Source organism: Aspergillus ibericus, assembly GCF_003184845.1.
Source record: "Aspergillus ibericus CBS 121593 unplaced genomic scaffold BO80scaffold_19, whole genome shotgun sequence".
NCBI classification, from domain to species: domain Eukaryota; kingdom Fungi; phylum Ascomycota; class Eurotiomycetes; order Eurotiales; family Aspergillaceae; genus Aspergillus; species Aspergillus ibericus.
The window spans coordinates 113543-135167 of record NW_020292117.1 but is presented as its reverse complement, the minus strand read 5'-3'; the positions used below and the strand labels follow the sequence as shown (position 1 = coordinate 135167).

Sequence of the window (21625 nt, the reverse complement as noted above, 5' to 3'; positions counted from 1 at the left end):
CCTTCTGCAGGGATTAGGGCTGGGCAGAAGCCGTGGAAACTCTCATCAAGTCACGGGACAGGTATGACACGGGGTGGAACCAGAGGGGCGCAGCCTGGCATGTGCAATAATGCATGGAGTACGTATGCTCGATGGCAACCTGTGGCGCACCCAGACAGGCACGGAAGTGGTGCCCCAACTCATGCGGACGGCCTCGTGACCGGCCAGGAGCCAGTGAGCAGCCGGACACTCACCGATTTCGCCAGATACGCCTTTACCGCTAGATAGCAGACACCACAGGCACCGCCGGTTGTGACTGAAAGGAAAACGTGGCTCAAGACATGGAGATTGTCGGTCAACCACGACAGCAACCGTTGAATCACCATGCATACAAACCACATATCTGGCGCTTACTTCGGGCAGACCACGAGCTCGGCTGGAAGGAAGTTCCTTAAGCAAGATAGCGTTGGGGTGTCAACAGGCCGCCCGTCTCAGGTCGCACTAACCACCCGGCCTGCTGCTACCAGGTAACGCGTGCGTCGATTGGCTGGTTGACTGGATCGTCCTGCACGATGCGACGTTTGCAAGTTTTGCGCCTCTATACCTGACACATTAAGGACCCGACAGTTTGGGTATTGGTCAGTTAAAAGTGAGCAGGATTCAACTAGTGCCTGAGTCACCGTTCCTCCCAGCGATACAGGTGACGGTCAAGGCCGACGTCACTATCCGGTCATGCCTGGTTGGTTGCACAGACCGAGAGGATTTCCAGAATCCGGATACAATAGATTTTATCATGTACACACTACATGGGAACCGGAACAGGGTCTGCTTGAGACCCCCCCACTCTTGGGGATGACCGCTCTGTTCCAATCCGCACAGTCCAACAGTTTGTATACCCGGGGTCGCCGCCGTTGTTGGTAAAATTACACGGGTGCACTTCGTACGACGGGATTCCTTGCCGGGTGTACACCTCAGGAGACCTGACATCACCTAGATCTTGCAGGAAATCTGAAGTGATACAAATGCTGGGTTGCGCTGCAACATGGGCCAGTGGCGGCTATGACGCTAGAATGGACATGACACAATGGGTGATGCAAGTATTCAGGCGAAGGAATTAAGGTTGATATTCCAACGGGGGATACAATACGAACAAGCAGTAAGCCAGAGTAGGCAAAGGAAGGAACATCATCATCAGACAAGCCAAAGGATTTGACGGATCTGCAACCTTCGCTGAGCGATTTCAGGTTACACTAACAGAGGATTGCCAAATGGCTTGGACGGGATCCTCGAGGGCAGCTGAATTACCCCGACCACCCGCTTGTGCATTGCATAACCGATTTGGAGACATCTAGCGAGTCCCGCGACACCTCGGGCCCAGTCTAGACCGTACGCATCCAGCCTAGCGTGGTATCAGTGCTGCCTTGGTCGTACTGGGTAGTAACAACGTCGTCGTCTCACGGGCCCACCGCACCCCGCTAAATTACGGTAGCTTAGCCTCCGCGCAACCACCAGTGGGGACAGCCGGGCAAGCCCCTGGGAGGCGGATCTGCCCTGGTTATCGACCACCACCAGCACATCGTGCAAGTCTTGAAAAAAGGATTCTACGCAGTGATGAATCAATCACACCAAATCGACCTACCATTGGCTTCTTCGTTTACTGCAGTATCGCGCTGCGTCGGGCTTCTCTTCGGGCTTCTCCGCGGCCAACCAACTGGCATAAACCCCCGTAGGTCACCGGTACACGGGACCGAGTTCTCCGTAGCCTTGTGGAGCAGGTACCTGGTACTAAGCAACCAAGCTATCCACATCTGGTGGAGGCTCGCTATGAGGCTACACCTAGGTACTAGGTTGTCACTTAGTTAAATGAATCAGGGGCCGTCTCTACAGACTTAGCATCGAATTAAGATAACACTACGGAGTACGCAGTCCAGCATAGGGACTCTACCGCCAGTAGATCCGAAATCACCCAGCTCTCTTCCCACCTACCTACTACGGCGTAGCAGACGACACAGGAGAGACATATCAATGAATCCAATCAAACCAGACAGCCAAGGAATTTAGTATTTGATACCAATCAAAACACCAACATCTTTACTCTTGCACTAGGGCGTACACCCGACAGCCGCACACAACCTCATAACGCACCATCTGAGACACACCCGTAGTCATACATGTTCCCGTCCAATGAGCCCGCTAAGCGCTGTGCCGCTGCGCCGCGATGCGCATAAGCCAGCCTTGTCAGGCAACATACTCAAATTCATCCAACACCACCACCACCACCACCACCACCACCACCACCACCACCACCACCAACAAACAGTAACTAAGAAACTAACACCAGACGCAGTTCAGCCTTACACATAATCCAAATTCCATCACATCCATCGTCAAGTCGAGTCGGTGAGACACCATCTACCACACCAAGAAACCACCCCAAGGAAACCAACAAAAACCAAAACAACACGAGACCAAGAATGCAATGCAAATGCAAATGCAAGATAAGGTATACCACCACCACATGAACACACACACACACCCCCCGAGATCGACCTTGAACCTACACATCCAAACCAAGCCAACCACGGATACCCAAAACACATGTGTGCAACAACGCGGGCGCCCGACCCAAACATCCCCCGTCCCCCTTTGCCCCCTCCGACTACCCCCCTGGGATAGGTAAAAAGTCAAGAACCCAGGTAGGTAGGTACCTTCCCCAACCAAATCCCCGCCAAAAAGTACATTCAAGGTACCGTACGGATACCAGCCGAGATACCGAGCCACCGCTTACAAACCATTCCGCTTTGTAACAGACTCACTCCTATGTCTATGTCAATCACCGCAACCAACTTCATCAGTGTTCTGTCAACAGACAGACAAGCCAAGGGCCGAACTTAACCTACTGTACTCTGTACTCTGTACCGAGGGGCTAACTTAACCTAACATGATATAACCTCTAACCTTGTTCTAGAATTTTATTATGTATTATTTTTCCGAGAGTTGATTACCTATCTCCAAGTGTATGTACCTATGTATTTGTTTGTGGGAATAGATGGTTAGTATGGGTACTTTCGTAAATCTATCCTAGGTCGCATATATTACCATATAGCGAGATATCCCGTATATACCGACATACGTAAGAAGTACTATCTACAGTACGGAGTACAGTGTACATAGTATCATCAGTATCAACACAACACCAGACGATCACCCGGACGGTTTAGTGGAGTCTTACCTAAGTACCCTAGGTACTCCGTAGTACACAGCCGGGCGCACTGGTATCTATCTAGTGGCAGTGGTACTGGTGGTAGTGGTAGGCCGGGGTTGTGCGCGCCAAATCCTAAATATGGTTTCGCTCGCATCCGACAACGGGCCTTGAGTGGACGGAACTCATCGGGGTTCCAGTGTTTGGTATCAGAAGAGTGCCCGGTGCCCCCCGGGCCCCATCCCATCCCTTCCCTTCCCTTCCATGCAGGTGCGATCGATCACACTTGGTGGTCGGTCGTTGGACTAGTGATGGATTTGGGGTCGGGGTCGGGGTCGGGGGTTGATATGTAGCGTTGTGCTTGGTATACTTAGTGTTATGTATCTACTCTCTACTCTCTAGGTAGTTCGGTTTTGAGGACACTGGGGTAGGGGATATTTATTTCGGTTGTTATTTTTGGGGTTGAGGTTGGTATTATTCTAATTCTGCTAGATGTGTATGTGTATATGTGTGTATGCGTGTTTGTATTTATAGGGATTTTGTGTATTCTATGCTTGATGGTGCCATGTCCCGAGTACGTACATGAGGGATAGTGCCTGAGCGTGGAACGATATGCGGCATGAGCGATTTCTTGAGGCTCCAGACTTAGACCAAGGCTTAGACCTAGTCGCCACGCTACATACCTCCCTACGTACCGTACCTATCTGCTTCATGCCTGTGTCGATCAATCATTTTGTGTCTGCCTGCCTACCAACCTGCTGCAGCCAGAGACGATGAGTAGTATAGCTGCGGCTCCATCCCACCCACGGTACCATCAAACTAGTGTCAACCGCACGGAGGAGGATACGGAGGAGAGGACCGTCTAGACCGTGCGTTCGCGAATCCTCCCCCCCCCCCCCCCCACCGGACACGGACCCGGATCCGGTCGGAGTCGGGGCAAACAGTTGTCATCTCCGGACGGAATTAACCCCCTCGACAAAACGGGGCAGTTGATGTGATGGGCTTATTTTTATTAATTCATCGATCAATCAATTCCACGCCCGCAGTGCCCCGAAAAGAAAAAAAAAAAAGGAGGCTAGGCTAGGCTAGGCTGGTTTGTTCGGTTCATTCCGCCGGGGTCGAGACTCGGTTCACTTCAACGGATTCCGTATTGATTCACTAGTTGCGAGTAGTGAGCGTTGCTAAGATTTAGGAGGTGGGTTGGAGAGAGATTCGAGGACGGAGTACTTCCGTACTTACTAGCCCAAGGGAACTGGAAGGAAGGGGGCTAATTACTAGGGAGTTGGTGCTGGTATTGGTGTCAGCGTACTAACTAAGGCAGGGAAGATCAGGCTGACAAAGTACCCATTGTAATCAACAATATCCTTGTATGTGTCAGTCGAGGGTGGGTGTTTGTCTCACTCCCCAATCCCCAGATGCTGGGTTGTCAGCACACATGGCCTCATGGGACATGAATCGATCAATCAAGCAAGCAATCAATCAGTTCGTTAGTAGATGGGATATATGCATGGTCTTCTAGTAGCAAACGAGTCAGTCAGTCAATATTGTTTGTTTTATAGGTAGGGTAGACATCCAACCGAACAAATCCGTTGACAGCCCAACTGACTCTCCAGGTCCTGAAGCGGTCTGACATGCTAATCACACTCGGGTTGCTTGTCACATCTGCAGCTGGATATATAATGTAGTCGGATATTGAACACGCCCAGAGGCAATCTATCGTGCATGCAGTGCGACGCGCCAAGCTGCACATCGGTCGGGATCGAAATGACAGGTGACAGATCTGAGTAGATATGATATGTATGCGCGGAGATAAGTGAGACATGGGGCTGATAAGTCCTCCTGGACTATATCTGCCTTCTGGTCGGCTTTACAGGGTTCGTGCGGCTGAGTGTCTGCATGGACATGGTGCGGTTTGGGGCTGAAATAAATTTGTTTGCTGATGCAATGGGTGTGCATGTTTATATGTAGGTGTGTGCAGGCATCTGGGTAGTTTTCCGGCAGAGTATTTGTCAATCGGCCAGATTTGCAAAGGGTCAGATCATTATATATTTATCTGTCGGGCGGTGATGGGTTGTGTCAATGCATCATAGATTGTACATCTGCGTTTCAAGGTGTACTTGATTTTGTTATCAACAGGAGAGGCCTGCAAATGTAATCATCCACTTTTATTACATCTAGCCATGTCTACTTCACGTCCATATCCATCGCATCCCTCTATAGCTCACTACCTGCAACGCCACCCTTCAGTATATCAAGTAAGACACAGAAACATCGACCAGCCGTCCCAACCATGCAAGAATGTTAGCACAATGTGAGCAAGATCAAAAAGCTCCTCATAGAATATTGACTGGCGCACTAGCTTGACAAGCGCACGTTGGTAGATAATGCATGCAGCGGTAATTCCGAAGAAATAGAGTAATAAAATATCCCAGCGATCGGCAGCTGGCTGTCCAGCCTCGTGGACTACGGGAGACAAAGGAAAGAAAACGGAAGCATGAGGCTTGTCCACATGGCTTGGTGTTGCCAAGCTGACCAAGCTTACTGTGCTGGAGAGTCACCAGACCCAGACCCAATGAATAGGCCCATGGTGAATAGCGATCGGTAATCAATCCAAGGAGATTGTCGAAAGACGGACTGGTTCAATATCGAACGAGGGGTATAATCAATAGCTAATCGAGCCCCGGCCACTTATTTATGAAAGCATCAGGTAGACCTCATTTCGGACCGGCCGGAGGGGACGGAGCAGGTTGTTGAGCAACCGCAGACGGCCCTAAAGGTGGTATACGGTTGAGAGATGGTGACGACATCACCGATGACTGACCGTTAGTCCCATGCAATTGGGCCTGCAGCATGGCGTTCTCTCTCTGTCTGCGCTCTTCTTGCTCAGGCGTCATACATTTCACCGGCGGCGGAATCGGCGCGTCCGGTGAGCTTCGGCCCATCAATTTAGGACTCGGCTCGAGCTTTTGAATCGGAGGAAGAACAGGAGCACCTGTGACACTGCCGGAAGTCATAGGTCGGGGGGATTGCTTGGTCGGACTGATTCCGGAAAATGGTATACCGTGGGAACTATGTGGAGGCGAGGACCGACTAGTAGTTGGGGTAGCCATCAATGACGGACGCCCATTGGGTAAAGAGAAGGAAGCGTGATTGCCCGTGTTTGGACGTGGGGTTTGATGTTGACCGTACGGCGTCCATGGGGCGGGGTGATCTGACGAAGCTACAGGCGGAAACCCTGCAAGCGGGCCAACGTCTCGATTGCCCTGAGTTGGAGACATGGAAGGACGGTTCTGGATAGGAGAGGGCAAAGTTGGACTCCGCACAGAGTGTGAGGACGACGGTCGTCGCGCAGGAAAGGAGCCATTGAAGGAGTCGCCACCGTGAGGCGGTAGATGCATTGCTTGATGGATGGAAGGGAGCTTCGGTATCTGCTCCTTGGACGACGGGGTGAAGCCATTTGCGCCCTTTGACGGAGAAAATGGAGCTCGAGGAGGGCTGAATGACGTCGTGTGTGCAGACTGTGGCCGGCGCTCGGGTGATGGAGGAGGGAAAGAAACAACTTGAGAGGGGTTTTGGGAGGAGGCGGGGGGGAGTGATGGCTTGTGCGGAGACCCGATGGACGGCAACTGGAAGGCGTGCTGAGGTTCTTTGATGGGTGGTGTAGGAGATTGTTCCACGTCTGGACTTTTGATCTTCGCGTCTCCCTCGACAGCCGTCGAGGATGGCGACGTTGAGCCGACGCGGAATTTCAACGGCGGGATTTTGGGCATTTTGGCTTCCTCCTCACGCCGTTTGCAGTCTTCGCAAACAAAATGAAAGTCCTCTCTTTCTGCCTCGTCCTTGCGGATTCCGAGGCATTTGCTGTGTTGCCACACATTGCAGTTCTCGCATGCAACACTGTGGGAACCATCGTCCTATTCAAGGTCAGCACACCTGTCGGAAACACGCGGAAGTAGGCTCAAGCTTACCAGGTTTTGCCCATGCACACCACAGCCGGAGCAGTCGAAGATCCATTGGTCCTCTTGCGAGAGGTCTTCCAAGTTCTTGCGGTATCTCTCCATCTCCGCTTGAAGATGCCTCTCGGAAGCTCTGCTTTCACCCCTGGCAACCTTCTCCTGCTCTTCTTGGATGCGCTGAAGCTCGTTTTCATGCAGTATCCGCTTCCTCTCGCGGTCTTTGATACGTTGTTCCCGGGTCATGATGCGCGAGCGTCTTTCTGTCTCAAGCTTCTTCACCCTTTCGTCCTCCTTCAGAGCTGCAGCCAGTTCTGTCTCGCGCTTACGGGTTGCTTCAGCGGCCTCACGTTCCTGGCGCTCTTTCTCAGCTTTTCCAGCGAGGCGACTAGATCGTTTAGCGCCAGCCAGCAGCTGCATGTTAAGAAGCTCTTTCTCGCGCTTCTGTTTCTGCCGCTGCTGGGCTTCCTCTTCCTTCTCAATAATAGGCATGACTTGTTCGTCAATCCTATCTCTCAGAATCTTCTCATCAGGATCCCTAGTCTTCCGAATCGACTCCAGGAACTGCTGGTAATCCTCAAGTGTGACAGCAATACATTCCCACGTCATCGCTTCGAAAGGGTCCTCTGTGGCATCGCCGTTAACATTGTTCTCTCCATCAGACTCTTCGATAGGATCTGCTCCTGTAACCTTTCTCCGTTTCGATGCTCTCATGGCGCGAGCGCTTTTTCTTCTCGACTTCGACTTAGCCGGTTTTGGAGGGGGAATAGGGGGGTCGGTGCGACGATAGAGTCTATTGTCGTCGAGGATATAGTAGTAGCGACCTTCGCGATCGTAACCTACTTCCTCAATGCGCTTGTAAATAGTCAGCAAATATTCCAGGGGCCTAGTGTATGTCAGATAAACCCACCCACTGCGTTTGATCCAACTCCCTCTGCTCCGGCATCTTTTCGCGAATGCGATCGAGATTCCAGAATGTCCAAATGGATAGCTGGTGCAAGACGCGCAATTTCAGGAAGACATCAAAATCGAGGAATCTGTTCGGAACTTCCTCATACCCGAAAGGGTTGGGAATATGCGGTGCTTTGGCATTGTACTGGCGTCGCGTATATTCATCAAAGTTGTCGAAACTAAAGGCATACGTATTCTATTAGCATAACCTCAGATATGGCCAGAGCAGCGGCCACATACGTAAGGCCCCGATGCGACGAGACCCATTTCAAAAGACAGAGTCCGATCTCCAGCAGTTTCTCCGAAGGGGTAGGCTTAAGACACTCAGTTTCCAAATCCTATAATCGGCACATCAAGGTAATTGATTAGCATTCATTGGCCGCGCTCAAGGCAGGGGGAAGAAGGGTATTCATTTGTTCCTGCTCACCTCAATCCCAAAATCCTCGTCAATCTTCATGAGTTTACCAAATATGGCAATGTATTGCATCAGACTCGCAAACTCCCAGCAGTTCCGAAGCTGTTGAAGTAAGCCCGGCTCCTCAGGTGGCTGCTCCGGGGCAGCGTCCACCTCGGAGCGGGTGCGCTTTCGCGATACCATCGAGGCGGATATGGACCATTAAAGGCGCCGCAGCGCAGGACGAAATTCCAACGGGGCGGCGGATCTGCGGCTGAGATGGGCGGGTGGGCTAGAAAGAATTATCGGAGCGTATATGCAAGAAGGAGACTGCACGTAGCGGTCTCAGCTAAACGGCGCAACGAGTGGATATGGGCGTGATCGACAGCGGCGTGAAGACAGGAAATCGTTCGCCAGGGCGGGCGTGTCGGGCTGGGCAGAAGAGATGAGCTCACAGAATCGCCGGGCGGCGCGTCGAGACCCCGGTCAGGTGACCTCCACCCGCCGATTGGTCGATCCCGTGCCGATAAGCCTCTCACTCGATGCGGTCCGAGGTCTCTCCTTCTACAGGGTACCGTGGCACACTACAGGAGTTGGCACTCCGGTTCAAAGTCGGATTATCAATAGGTCAGATTGGTCGAGTCAAGAATAAACAGACTATCATAAGAATTGCTCACATCCGTATGTAGTCAAGTCAGGCAAATGCATCTCAAGCAACAGAACCAGCACCAACCAACGAAACATAAAACTAGATCTTGGTATCTCGCTCAAAGAGGGTCTATCTCACTCAGATGGAGGATGGGGAATGGGGTTCATAGAGGACAAGCAAAATGCACATAGACAGATAGCGCCATCCGAATCCACGCCACCGCACAGCCATACCATTATGACCGAAATGGGAATGAAGTGTTCGACAGAAACAGGAAGTGGGGAAATCGAGAAAGCCACAGTAAGCCAGGGACAGGGAAGAATAAAATGAGCAGCAAAACAGCAAAACCTTTTGAAACATAATAAGACACAGAAACCCCCAAGCCCAGTGCTCCCATACCGCCCATGTCTTCACTCTTTTCTCTCTTTTGTTGTTTTTGCAACTTTTCTTAGATCTCATCATTGCATTGCCATTCCACACAGTTTGCGCCTTGTGATCCGTGTTTCGCCTAAGCCCGCCCGATGCATGTCGTAAGGTTGTCAAATATACCAAGTAAACCAAAACGAAAACAAATGCTTTTGAACTTTTTACATCGCAACACCGGGTGCGCCGTCGGAGACGTTGTCCGAAAGGTTGATGAGAAGCTGCGCAAGGCAGCGTTTCGTGGCGGCATCATCGCGGAGTACCGAGGAGAATGTCGCATCACGTAAAGGTTCGGGGAGGCACTGGCGCAACGCCTCTCGCGCCCTGCTGTTATCACTCAGGCTACGGAAGTCAGCACTTGACATAGAGGCAGAGTATAATCGCGGGGTGCAGGGAGTGTTGAGGTATGACTTACCGAAGGAAGCAGCGCACAACATGCTTGAGCAATCGCACAGTCTGTTGCTCCACAAGTTGAGTAACCATGTTACTCAACACCGTCCCAACAGCATAGAATCTCTCGTAGGTCGCGCAAATGTATGCGAGGCCGATGTCATCGAGGAGAATCTTTTGTACGATGAAGATCGCGACAGTCTTGCTCAACTCGGAGCCGGTCTCCATAATGCGAAGGCAAAGCGGGATGATCTCTGTGGTGAGGAGGAAGTTAATGACATCGGATGAGTCGTTCTTGACCAGCGCTCCGATCACACCGAGGGAGGTGAGACGGAGATATTCGAAAGGCCGCGACTTTGATGTCGTATTAAGAAATGGATAGAGGAAAAGAGGAATATGAGCTGTTCAGATGGGTGTCGTTAGTTTGGAATTCAGGGATAAGGTGGTCTGAGGGGCTTGCTGCGTACCGTTTAGAAATAAGGTGCGAGTTTCATTGTGGGAAGCAACACACTGCAACAGAGCGAGCGCATTGCAAACCCGGTTTGATGCAGCCGCAGTCAATTGCGAAGGGTTCAACAAAGGGTATACTGAGATAATTTCCTGGAGTAAAGCGGTCATGACGCCTTGTACCCGTCCCGTTAGTTGCCACCACCCCAAAGCCGATCAAAGGGAAGCCCATACCGAAAGAATGCCAAATAACCAGCGCAAGTTCCGGGACTTGCTCTCTCTTCTTGCTGAGCTCCATAAGAGCTGCTTCTCTGCGATTCGGATCGAGGAGTTCCGCGACCCAGATGAAAACCTTGCGATTCTCATCACTGATGCCACCGTCCATCACTGACACCGCACCGGGCAAAGCGCCGTCTCCGCCCATGCCCCCTGCACCGGCTCCTTGAGCGGGATTACCGGCACCAGCGTTTCCAGCCATAGCGATACGGGTATAATGTTGTTGTTGAGCGGCTGCGGCTGCGGCTGCAGCCGCCTGAACTTGGGCATGCTGTTGGGCGACCAACGAAGAATGCTGTTGCTGAGCCTGGTGCGGGTGGCTTTGGTGGTGCTGCTGTTGCTGCAACCAGGACGGATCAGCCTGCGGATACTGATGCTGGTGAGAGAAAACGTGCTGAGTCTGCGTTTGGAGCATGGCGGGCCGGCGAAGAATCAGAGCTCAACGGGACTCGTAATCCTCAGGAGGGAAGACTTGACAGCCCTGGACGATCGGGGGAAGGCCGGACAAGGGCAGAGTGACTGATGATGTTGAGTAGGTATTGTCAGAATGGGATACTCGGGAGCAGCCTCATGGATAATGTGATTCTGTATACAATAGTGGAGACGGAAGGGGGTGTCGATGGGGAGGGGGGGAATTGGCTGCGGGCTTGGAAGGACAGACGGAGCGTGAAATGATGGATTGGATGACTTGGGACTACGGGAGGCGGGGAGTCGCAGGTTCCGCCCGGGCAGTTTGTGCCGTTTGGGACTTGGGACTTGGGAGGTGCCGAGCTTCCCTCTGGACCCTGGCCTCAACCCGTCTCCAATAACCGATCCCGTTGGTCGGCGACAGGGATCAACTCACTATCTCTTCGTTCAGATTACCTTACTGCCAGATTAACGGATACTGTTGTGTGAATGAGGCCATATCCTCCCACACTTGTCTTGAGTTGGCATGCTGACCGTTGATGGCCGCCTTGCAGCTGCAGTAACCTGGAAAGCGCACGAGTTACTCCGGCAGGTGCATGATTATCAAGAATCGGCTCTCACTCCAGGGATGCACGGGCACTGGGTCTTGAGAGCTAGGAAGTCTGGGATTTGAACCGAAAATGCATGTAATTTTCCCTGGTGCCGGCTCTAGAGGGACGTGCTCGGGGCTGTACCTGCAGTTCTGGCCGTGTAGCCGGAGGTCTCTCTTCTCGGCTCTTTATGTCTCTAGTCCGATATGCTCCCTCCTCGTCTCCTAACAAGGGATAAAAGATCCTGGGTTTGCTACCAACTTCCCGTTTTAACACTTTTAGTATGTGCAACATCATTCATAGTCAGTTTATGTCCAGTCTCATATTTACATCTCGCTTCCTTTCCCATTCCCTCCATACAAGAAGTTCTAGGAGGGTTGAAAAGAAGATTGAAAGGCGCGAACGGCAAAGCCTAGGAAAAACAAACACAAGAGGTAAAAGAAAAGGAAAAAAACGGGGAATCAGAAAGCGTCAAAGGCATTAGAACATGAAGACATATCTCATCATCGTACACTGCACGTCAACCATAACCCCAAATCAACGCCGTTTCATGCACACTCATATAAAAAGAAAAGAAAGAAAAGGGAAATAGCATAACAGGGGCTCGTTGTATTCCGTATTCGGAAAGTCATCTTATATCATAGGTGGGTTTCATCAAATCATGATCTTCGTGATCGCGTGCGAGATCTTCTGGTTCGTCTGGTATCTCTTGTCCGTCGATCTTCTGTCACTACCGTGCTTCCTACAAAGCTATTAGTAACGTCACTTAAGTAAGCAGCAGCAACCAGCACTCACCATCGTTGGTATAGTAGTCAGAGGAGTAGTAATAATAGCTGCTCGGGTACGAGTAATCGGTTTTCTCGTCCTCGTCCCGATTGTCTCTGCGCCTCTTCAACCCAAGGCACAGCGCGAGTGCACCCAGGATGATCCCGATGGTCGCCAAAGCACCCATTCCAGACTTCTTCTGCTTACCACCACCTGCTGTCGATGGTGCGGGTCGACTGCCAAACCAAGTACGCTGCTCAGGTCTAGCGCCGGAAGAAGAATGATGATGACGACGACGCTCTTCGACGTATGTCGTCTCTCTCCTCTTCCTACCACCCCCGAGTCCCAGACAAGCGAGAATGGAATCCAGTGCTCCACGACAGCACATACAAGCACAGAGAAGCAGCAGGAGAAATACACCAGCAATCGTTCCGATAACAATGCCCGCGATTGCTCCGCCGCTGAGTCCTTTGCTCTCGTCTTTCACAACCACCGGCGTTCCACTTGTACTTACGGGAGCGATGAAAGGCTCGGTGGTTGTGGCTGTATGCGTGGCGGTAGACAGTGTTGTTCCGCGCACGGGTGGTGTAGCAGTCGCAGTCGCCCAGATTGATGTGCTTCCCAGGATACATTGATTGTCAGAACAGACATATGCAGGACCGCAGCAGTCGCTGCCGCAGACCGTCTCTCCATATTCAGCATTGCAAGTTGAGGTCGCTGTCGCCGAAATGTAGGAGCTCCATGTCGAAGTGAAGGTGGCACGCTCAGTCTCGGTCACGACATATGTGGTGGTGAAATACTCCCAGCTGCCGCTGTCGACACACTCGGCTTCGCCGTCACTGTTGGTGCTGCATGTCTGGCTTGAGCTGCAGCAAAGCTGGCTATAGTAACCGCAAGGGTTCGAGCAGCGCTTCTCTAGAGTCGCCTCATCGAGATTTTCCTCGGATTCCAATGGCGATGCTGTTGAGAGTTGAAATTGGCTTAGTAGGGCCAGTATAGATATGGTGGACTGGAGTATGCGCGACGCATGCATGGCGAAGGAAGAACGTTGGATATTTGACAACCACGAGGCCAGGCCACGATGCGACTGGAATTAGTAATTTGAATTCCGATCGCTGCCAGGGACGACGTCCTGTCCCGACGTCCGACTCGATGTATGCGTTGTATGACAAGCGAGGTATGGAATGAAACAGGGCCGGGGGGAAGCCAAGCAATAGATGGAATGCGCGAATCTATCACAAATCTCTAGCTTGCAGAGTAAAAAATGAGAGAATGAATCTAGAGAGGGGGAAAAAAGTATGGGTGGTCGGGCGAGGAGAAGAGCGAGCAAGGTGCCATCCCCCCCGAGCAGGCCGTCCGCTCTTCTTGATCCCAGCCTCCGTCCAGTCGACTTCCCAACCACCGCATTTCCTGCGACGGCAACCACCAATCACTGCAACGCCGAGTGAATCAGCGATGAAGATAAACTTAGATCATGGATTATAAAAGGAAATTCCGGAGGCTGGGATATCCACTTTTTTTGGTCTTTGCATGTTGTTGCCCCGCCATGACCCAATCGTAGAGAGGTGGCAGAGGATGATGCCGTTGCTGCCCCTCCCATCACCAACTCTCCCCGCCCTCAGTTCCTGACAGCGTCATCCTCTCTGCACCAATAGTCTCCGTAATAGAAGGCCCGGAACCTGGATAGACTCGGCCTATTGTGCTGGTGGTTCCACCGCCAGATTATTATTATCCCGTGATGAGTCGGTCTGGCCAACGCATGCCTTGATTCGACGGAGTTCCGTCCGTCAGGTACTGGCTGCATGTTCCTCCGTCGTCGGTGCGAATCAGGTATCTAGGCGGAGTCCTACGTGTCGCCCAACGGAGTGAATCCATACTTGGGCCGTGGTGTGGCGTGGATGACTCCATATGCAGATGCATGTAGGAGTCCGCCTGGCCTATTATCTAGATGCACTTAAATTGTTCCTGCTCCGTGTACGGAGTCCTACGTACAATAAGCCCTAACAATGATGCGGTGGTGAAGCGGTGTGGCCCGGGCACCAGGTCCGTGCCTGCATATCTATGAATCAATGCAAAGCAGGTTGCGATTGCAATGGCTCGACGAGGGGCGCCACTTGTTTAGTTTGTTTCATAGTTGCTATCCTATCTGCTATTGCTATATACAGAACGCCAGAAGAGTACCAGATTCGTAGATCCCATGGACTCTCACCATCGCACATCATCAATCAATCAGTTCGTAAGTCCGTCATTTTCATCTAGGGTCATGGGCACAAGCCTCCGAAACAAAACCAGTAGATCGTCTGAGGTAGTTGCAGCGACCATTGTTAACCTCAAAGGGCCCAGGTCATATACCAGCAAGCGTATGTCCATATCTCATACATACATATTCACATAAAAATCGAACTTCGCCGTGGCTTTACAGAAACATCCCGGCCAGTCCGATGAACATACCGAAGAAGATATCCTCGAGGCTGGAGCTCCGCTTTGGGGTCGTTCCCCGGTTCGCGTATACGTCGGTGTTGTAGCTGCTGCAGTATCCTATGCTGAGACCGTGGCAGGCATCCATGCTCAGACTAGAGCATGTTGATATAGCTGCCGCAGCCCCTCCACCGGCGCGGGTGACGCCTCCACCTTCTGCAGCTACGGTCACCGCGTAGCCTCCTCCAAGCTCCGAAAGGCAGCCTGTATATTCGCTCTGGCACAAAGAATAGTATGAAGAGCAAACGCGGGCGTTCGCAAATGTTGTCGGTATGTCGACAAAAGGGTACGCTCCGGCAATTGTAGTACCCGTGAGGGTGACACTCGTCCCATCTGTAGTTTGAGTTGCTGTTGCCGTTTGAGGAAATCGGAAGCTGCTGGTTGAACCTCCAACTACGGCTCCAGTCTCAGAGAGTGTGCCGGTACAGCTCGCTCCGGTCGGACAGCAAGCAATGTTCTCAGCGGCGTCACGAGTGCACGTTGTACCATCGGAACAGCAAATGTTTGAGTGGCCGAGGTTCGAGCAAGGGTCATAGCCAGAAGGACAGTTATCGCTCCGCTTCCTCAACAATTGTAGCACTTCAAAGGCCCGCCGGGTCGCGTCTGCATTGCGTGGAGGATAAAATGACACGGTGTCGATTGATGGAGCCGGCGTCGTCTCTATCGATAACACAATAGAGGCGAAGAATGTGGCCGAGATCCACCCGGAAAGCTTCATTGTCAGGGCTAGGGCTATAGCACGCCCGCCGAATGGGATGGGACAGGATAGCAGAAGGTATACTCCGTATGTTGGGATGATTCTGAAAAAAATGGTCGCAGTTGTGGCTTTGCGACCAGTCCGATTGCAAGATGTCGAAGGCTGGGTAGTATTCTGCAACGACTCGAGGATGGCGATCAACAGATTACTAAAAGCGGTAGAGATGTAGATGTCAGTAGGGATCGCTCAGAGTAGCTAGCTCGCAAGGAGCTCAACGAACGGGACAGTGGGCGGCTGATAGCTCACATACGTGTCGCTCAATTCCCCTCTTCTTGGTCTTGATTCTCTCCGAGTTTGCTTCTCTGGAGCAAGCCGGTTCGGACACCGGGCGGAGTGGGTGATGGACGCTGCATCTTTAGGTTGTTCAGGCAGCGCCGGGTCCACCGATCCCCTGCCACAGCAACGGAGCGTCCCCAGTGGCCCCTCAATAACCAGCCGCCCGTGCGAGGCGGTTCTTGTTCAGTGTTCACCTATTTTTGGCCCGCCGCATTGGTTGAAAATCAGCATCCGGGCCAGGGAATCGCCCGGGGTTCCGCCGGTGTCCCTGATCGCTATCGTCGAGTGGATAAATTCTGCTCCAGACTCCGATCAGGGTCTGCTAACAGATGATGTCACTATCCACGTCGAAGTCAATTCACGCCATGTGGATGAGCTTACCTTAAGTCTCTTGATTATCAGATAGACTCGGACATTCTCAATGTCCTGGTTACACCAACACGGCATTCTTTCAGATGCTGACACCCAGTCGGGTTTCTCCACGCACTTTGAGGATCGTAAAGCATGTGACTGGAAACCTTAGGCACCTTAGTGACGAAGCACCGATGCAGCTGATGCATTAACCTTTCATCTTCCAACAGCACTGTGACGGTGTTAATACAACCTTTTGTTGTCACGCCTACTTTTGACCTGACGAGCCTAAGGCTATACGGAGTACGACACCGCTAAATGAGCCAGTATGCCTTCTATCGATGACTCCGCTCAGATGAAGATTCCCGTCGTGGACTTTTCATCGTGGTACAACACTCAGGATGAATCCTCTCGTCAACGGGTCGCACATGAACTCGTTGAGGCCTGCCGAGAAGTCGGATTTGTCTGTATCGTGAATCACTCTCTGTCTGAAACCATCCTCAATGCAGCGTTTGACTGGATGAGACGCTTTTTCGAACTCTCGGATGAAGAGAAGATGCAGGCTCCCCATCCAGAAGGCTGGGCTGTGCATCGAGGTTACTCATGGCCTGGGTTGGAAAAGGTCTCTCAGACTATGAGCAGCGGGAATGATGATGAGGCCCGAAAAAAGCTGAGAGAGGTCCCTGATGTCAAGGTTTGTTAAACTTTTCATTATCCCAGTGGGCTGATACAAAGAAATATGCCGGCAGACCAGATCACCATCCAATCTTTGAGATTCGGATTGACGCGGAGCACAGGAAATCTATGATATCGGCAGTGAAGAAAATGCCGCCCAGCCCAACCAGTGGATACCCAAAGAAACACTTCCTGGGTTCCAGGCCTTCATGGTCCGATTTTACTGGGAGTGTAATAAGGTTGGAAGCGAAATTTTACGTGCTCTGGCTACCGGGCTCGATCTGGAAGACGAATGCTACCTAACGAAGAGGCACTCGGGCTACAACAACCAGCTGCGGCTGCTGCATTATCTGCCTGTTCCAGCCGAAGATCTCGAAAAAGAACGAACAGCCCGATGTCCGGCTCATACAGATTGGAGTTCCATAACAATGCTCTTCCAGGATGATTGTGGTGGCCTGGAAGTGGAGGACGTTTCTCGACCGGGCATATTTGTCCCCTCTGCTCCTTTGAAGAACTCCATCGTTTTAAATGTTGGAGACTTACTACAAAGGTGGAGCAATGGTTGGTCTTACCTTTGTCCTGCGACTCATTAGCAGGTCTGGCGACGGGATATCTAACCGATTGTACAGATCGCCTTCGGTCTACTAACCACCGTGTCAGACTACCGCAGCTCTCTGATCGGTTTGAAGGGCCGCATCGGATGACACGTGAACGATATTCGATCCCTTACTTCATGTCTCCCGACCCGGATATGGTCATCGAATGCATTCCGTCATGCATGAGTGAGGGAAACCCGGCCAAGTATAAGCCAATCACCCAGGCGGAGTATAACAAAATGCGTGCTTCTATGATGTACTAGCAGCTTCCAATATATTCTGTCCATTTAATTGCCACCTATGATCGATCTTGCACAGTCGTTGTCCTTAGTAGTTGTTCTGCCACGGAACCCTAAGCCCTATTTCCATGTCCGAATCCGGAAACCTCTACCGCCCGGGCCTCGGAGCCAATAACAGCAGACGGCCGATGAGATGAGTTCATCGTTGAGCTCGATTGGTACCATTACCAACAAACAACCTTTTCAATCATTCCGATACCCAATTCACTCAGCATCTTAACTGATAGCCGAGTCACCATAATTGGGATTCCCCATATACGCGCATACTTTAACTCCGAGAACGCGAAACCCATCAACCCCAGATTACCCCTCAATACCAAAGCGGGACTCCCCTCTCCTTGCCCAAGATGTCTATTCCGAACGAAGCTCTGCAGAAGGTGACTTCCCCCACTTAGCCTATCAGTGTTCCGTCACTCACACTTTTCTAAACGTGTAGCTTCTGCGAGAAATCGAAGCCCAGGCTATCAGCTCCCAGCAACAGATCGGGATCACCAAGGCGCAGATCACAACCAAGCAGCGAGACATCCGCATGTTGGAACTCACGTCGAAGGAGATCAGCACTCTGCCCAAGGATACAAGAGTGTATGAGGGGGTAGGAAAGATGTGCGTTCACCCGACAAGCTGTTATGCTACCCTGTTGGAGTTCTACGGAGGCGACACAATCACAAAGCCATGCTAACAAGTACTATTCCTACAGGTTCGTGGGAGTTCCCTTGAACACGATCGATAAGCGTCTGTCAAGCGAGAGCGGCGATCTGAAATCGGAGATTACGGGCTTGGAGAAGAAGCTTCATTACCTTGAGATGACAAATAAGAACAGCCGGGAGAATTTGGAGCAGATCCTCAAGTCCGGCGGCAAGGCGTGAGGGGCTGTCTCGTTGGCTGCTTGGATATGGAAGGAGGGTAAATTGAACTGATAATTGATGCCGTTATGCTAGACATACCTCCCTTTTCTGGAAACAGGGGATGGATGGGACGACATCCTCGGATAGCTGCACGGAGAACACACACCAGGATGAAGGTCCGGGCGGTAGTCTCCGGATGCTGCATTGCATTCTGCTGGTCCTTCCTAAAGTGGTACCGGGAAGGCCGCGCTGGCTACCGGTAGTCATGGTATGTTTGCTGCATGCGCGGAGCGCTCAGCGCTCTCCGGGCTGGGACTTGGTGATCTATAGAGGTCTCTGACCTGTATCACTAGCCATAGTATATGCAATACAGGGTTCTTCTTGCGCCTTTACTTACAACAATGACGTCTTGATTTACTGGTTGTCTAGATCATGCCGGGCTTGAAAATCAATATGCTGTATTACAATGGCTAACAGTCCTGTTCCTCTGAGGTATGAGACATAGGCCATCTAGACCCACAGGTCAGGTTGCATTTATCATGCCACTGTTGACCAACTGAATGATAGTGCCTCAAGCAACGATTGGCCCTCCATGTGCGCTCTAGATGAATCCTTTGCTTCAGGTCCTCTCGAGGAGCCCCACCATAGAAGCACAAGGTAGCACAAAATCATCATGCAATGTGATACAAGCTGAAAGTCCCATGGATCTCGAGTCCCGAACCAGGAAATAGACCCGGTATCCATGCTTGATTATTTCGAAATAGCCTGATGTGTCTCATATCTCAAGGTTAACGCCCACAAAGAAACAGGTAGGTCTCGGCCTTGTCTCAGCTGCAAGCCATGATTCACCTATCTTCAGTGACTGGGTGTGGCGGCTTATGCGATGGCGAGTGATTCGATCCTTCGCGTCATTGGATATAGAACACTTCCGGAGGATGCCAGAACTGCAGCCTCTCATCCCAATTCCCCCGAGTCTAGTGTACGGGGATACGCGCTATATTCTGACGAAGATCCTTGGCTTGTGAGATCTTGCAGTATGAATGCTTGTTCAAGGATTACGACTCCCTCAATATGAGATCCTCACGCTAATGGATTTGGTGTTCCCGCGCATTGCAGGAATCGGGAAAATGTCGGGATTTTTGCGGTCAATATATTGAAAGCATGTACTTTCCACATATGCGAATTTCTACGACCTCGCCAAGCACGGTAATAACGAGGGTTGATGCCGTGTCTCAGGTCCTGAGCGGTACGAATAGGCTGGTGTATGAAATGGTCGAACCTTCCGTCCGGAAAAGCGAGGAATGAAGACCACTGCAGGCACCAGACTTACTCACATCGTAAGCGCTAGCCCAACAACAATTAAAGTGACTCCACAAGGGCAATTTTGGAGAGGCAGTGTCTTATCGAATACGGAATCTGACCCGCTGAAGTCAGTCTGCCACGCGAATGTCGGAAGGATCGGGTCCACGTGGTGTTCCTGGATCAGATCCCACGCCCAACATTTCGTCTCATCCATTGACCCTGCAACATCTATACAATAGGTTTATTCGACTACTTGTTGGTTCTGTTGATAATACCTGTCGGTATAGAATTGCCATCATGCGTAAATGATGCCCGCTATATCACAGCCGCCACCACACTAGATCCTCTGAATGCTTTGACAGTGCGGCTAAATACGAGATCCTCATCTACAAGCTTCGGGCCATGCCTTGTCTAAGCCATCCAACATTCCTGCAAATCAATATTATGGGGAATAAGGTTGACTACTACGGAGATATATGGCTACCATGATGATGATGTATCTTTCCAGAGCCGAGCATTCCGGCAGTGAAGCAAGCACTCAGAAAATGAGTATAAGAACAAGTAGAATGACCAGAGATTGAGCAACAAGCAGCAACAGCATCTATCTCTTTCTTACAGGAGATCATTGAGCCATAACCATGCAGTTCCTTTCGATTTTGACTTCCTCCTTTCTTGCCATCGGCCTCACGGCTGCGTCGACCCCTTCATCGTTCACTCCGTCTGTCGAAGCGGATGTAGGCGTCATTTTCTCGGCTGATGGAAGCCAACTCACTCTCACAGCTGGGACTTTGATCAGCCAGAACTGTAAGCCAACATGCTCTTCCTTCACGCACCTCGGAACCCGTACTTACATCCCTCTCTTAGGGACCACTGATGCTCCTACCCTGTACTTAGAGGATACTACCTCGACGGATGGCCAGTACACCATCATCATGATTGATCCAACCATCAACGAAGACGGTGTCTTGACGACTGCCCTGCACTGGTACCAACCATACCTGGCCTACTCCTCCGGTGTCCTTGAGATCAGCAACACGTCTGCCCCAAGCGCAGAATATGTCTACCCGACACCGCTGGAAGGACCCGCGCACGATTATATTCTGCTGCTGTACAGCCAGCCAGAGGACTACTCCCTTCCCGTCTGTCTCGAGAGCTTGCTGCCTGCAACTGATGCCGCACGCCTCGGGTTTGACCTTGATGAATTCGAGGAAGTGACTGGCCTGGGTACCCCCGTGGCAGCGAACTGGTTCCAGGTTGTGAACCCGACCCCTGCGTCTACTACTTATGCGATCACATCTACGCTTGTTGCTACATATGCGTGTGAAGCGACTGCGACTGCTACGGCCAGCTCTTGAGGGTAGCATAGGGATCGCTGAATAGACCTTGCCCGCAGATATACAGAGATGGGTTCTATTTGTACCATAGATATAGACGTTTCATCTGGGTATGATCGGGGATTGGCACGCCATGAAACACAAAGCTTTGTACTACACAGCATAAAAATACACTGTCAGCAAATCGATTGCTTACTTTACGAAAATGATACCGGATAAACATACTACCTGGATGAGCCAACGGCCCCCAGGCGAAGGATTGGGTTTCTTCATGAATCAAATGCC

At 51.4% G+C, this 21625-nt stretch overlaps 8 protein-coding genes across 8 annotated transcripts; 4 read left to right on the top strand and 4 right to left on the bottom strand.

Moving 5' to 3' along the window:
• Nucleotides 1-5895: 5895 nt before the first annotated feature.
• Nucleotides 5896-8683, bottom strand: BO80DRAFT_355476 (putative PHD finger domain protein; the record flags this gene model as incomplete). The annotated part of the gene is made up of 5 exons (XM_025715758.1): nt 5896-7095; nt 7150-7989; nt 8045-8264; nt 8326-8423; nt 8513-8683. The coding sequence occupies 5 exons, from the start codon at nt 8681-8683 to the stop codon at nt 5896-5898; spliced, it is 2529 nt and encodes an 842-aa protein (XP_025575358.1).
• A 1032-nt stretch (nt 8684-9715) lies between these two features.
• Nucleotides 9716-11079, bottom strand: BO80DRAFT_355224 (Rcd1-like cell differentiation family protein; the record flags this gene model as incomplete). The annotated part of the gene is made up of 4 exons (XM_025715741.1): nt 9716-9893; nt 9967-10342; nt 10409-10564; nt 10623-11079. The coding sequence occupies 4 exons, from the start codon at nt 11077-11079 to the stop codon at nt 9716-9718; spliced, it is 1167 nt and encodes a 388-aa protein (XP_025575357.1).
• A 1242-nt stretch (nt 11080-12321) lies between these two features.
• BO80DRAFT_434692 (uncharacterized protein) lies at nt 12322-13460 on the bottom strand (the record flags this gene model as incomplete). The annotated part of the gene is made up of 2 exons (XM_025720882.1): nt 12322-12404; nt 12458-13460. The coding sequence occupies 2 exons, from the start codon at nt 13458-13460 to the stop codon at nt 12322-12324; spliced, it is 1086 nt and encodes a 361-aa protein (XP_025575356.1).
• Nucleotides 13461-14449: 989 nt separating this feature from the next.
• BO80DRAFT_68594 (uncharacterized protein) lies at nt 14450-14764 on the top strand. Its single transcript, XM_025724708.1, has one exon. The coding sequence runs from the start codon at nt 14489-14491 to the stop codon at nt 14684-14686; it is 198 nt and encodes a 65-aa protein (XP_025575355.1). The 5' UTR covers nt 14450-14488; the 3' UTR covers nt 14687-14764.
• BO80DRAFT_68593 (uncharacterized protein) lies at nt 14765-16106 on the bottom strand. The gene is made up of 2 exons (XM_025724707.1): nt 15913-16106; nt 14765-15810 (listed from the first exon to the last, which is right to left on the bottom strand). Exon 2 carries the CDS (start codon nt 15621-15623, stop codon nt 14844-14846), a length of 780 nt encoding a protein of 259 aa, XP_025575354.1. The 5' UTR covers nt 15624-15810; nt 15913-16106; the 3' UTR covers nt 14765-14843.
• A 538-nt stretch (nt 16107-16644) lies between these two features.
• On the top strand, nt 16645-17823 carry BO80DRAFT_355212 (isopenicillin N synthase family dioxygenase; the record flags this gene model as incomplete). Its single annotated transcript, XM_025715740.1, has 3 exons — nt 16645-16983; nt 17087-17525; nt 17594-17823. 3 exons carry the CDS (start codon nt 16645-16647, stop codon nt 17821-17823), a joined length of 1008 nt encoding a protein of 335 aa, XP_025575353.1.
• A 193-nt stretch (nt 17824-18016) lies between these two features.
• BO80DRAFT_464702 (putative prefoldin subunit 1) lies at nt 18017-19090 on the top strand. Its single transcript, XM_025722670.1, has 3 exons — nt 18017-18236; nt 18296-18462; nt 18557-19090. The coding sequence occupies exons 1-3, from the start codon at nt 18207-18209 to the stop codon at nt 18723-18725; spliced, it is 366 nt and encodes a 121-aa protein (XP_025575352.1). The 5' UTR covers nt 18017-18206; the 3' UTR covers nt 18726-19090.
• Nucleotides 19091-20252: 1162 nt separating this feature from the next.
• On the top strand, nt 20253-21548 carry BO80DRAFT_464701 (mitochondrial 54S ribosomal protein mL38). Its single transcript, XM_025722669.1, has 2 exons — nt 20253-20810; nt 20871-21548. The coding sequence occupies exons 1-2, from the start codon at nt 20645-20647 to the stop codon at nt 21359-21361; spliced, it is 657 nt and encodes a 218-aa protein (XP_025575351.1). The 5' UTR covers nt 20253-20644; the 3' UTR covers nt 21362-21548.
• The last annotated feature ends 77 nt before the right edge of the window (nt 21549-21625 follow it).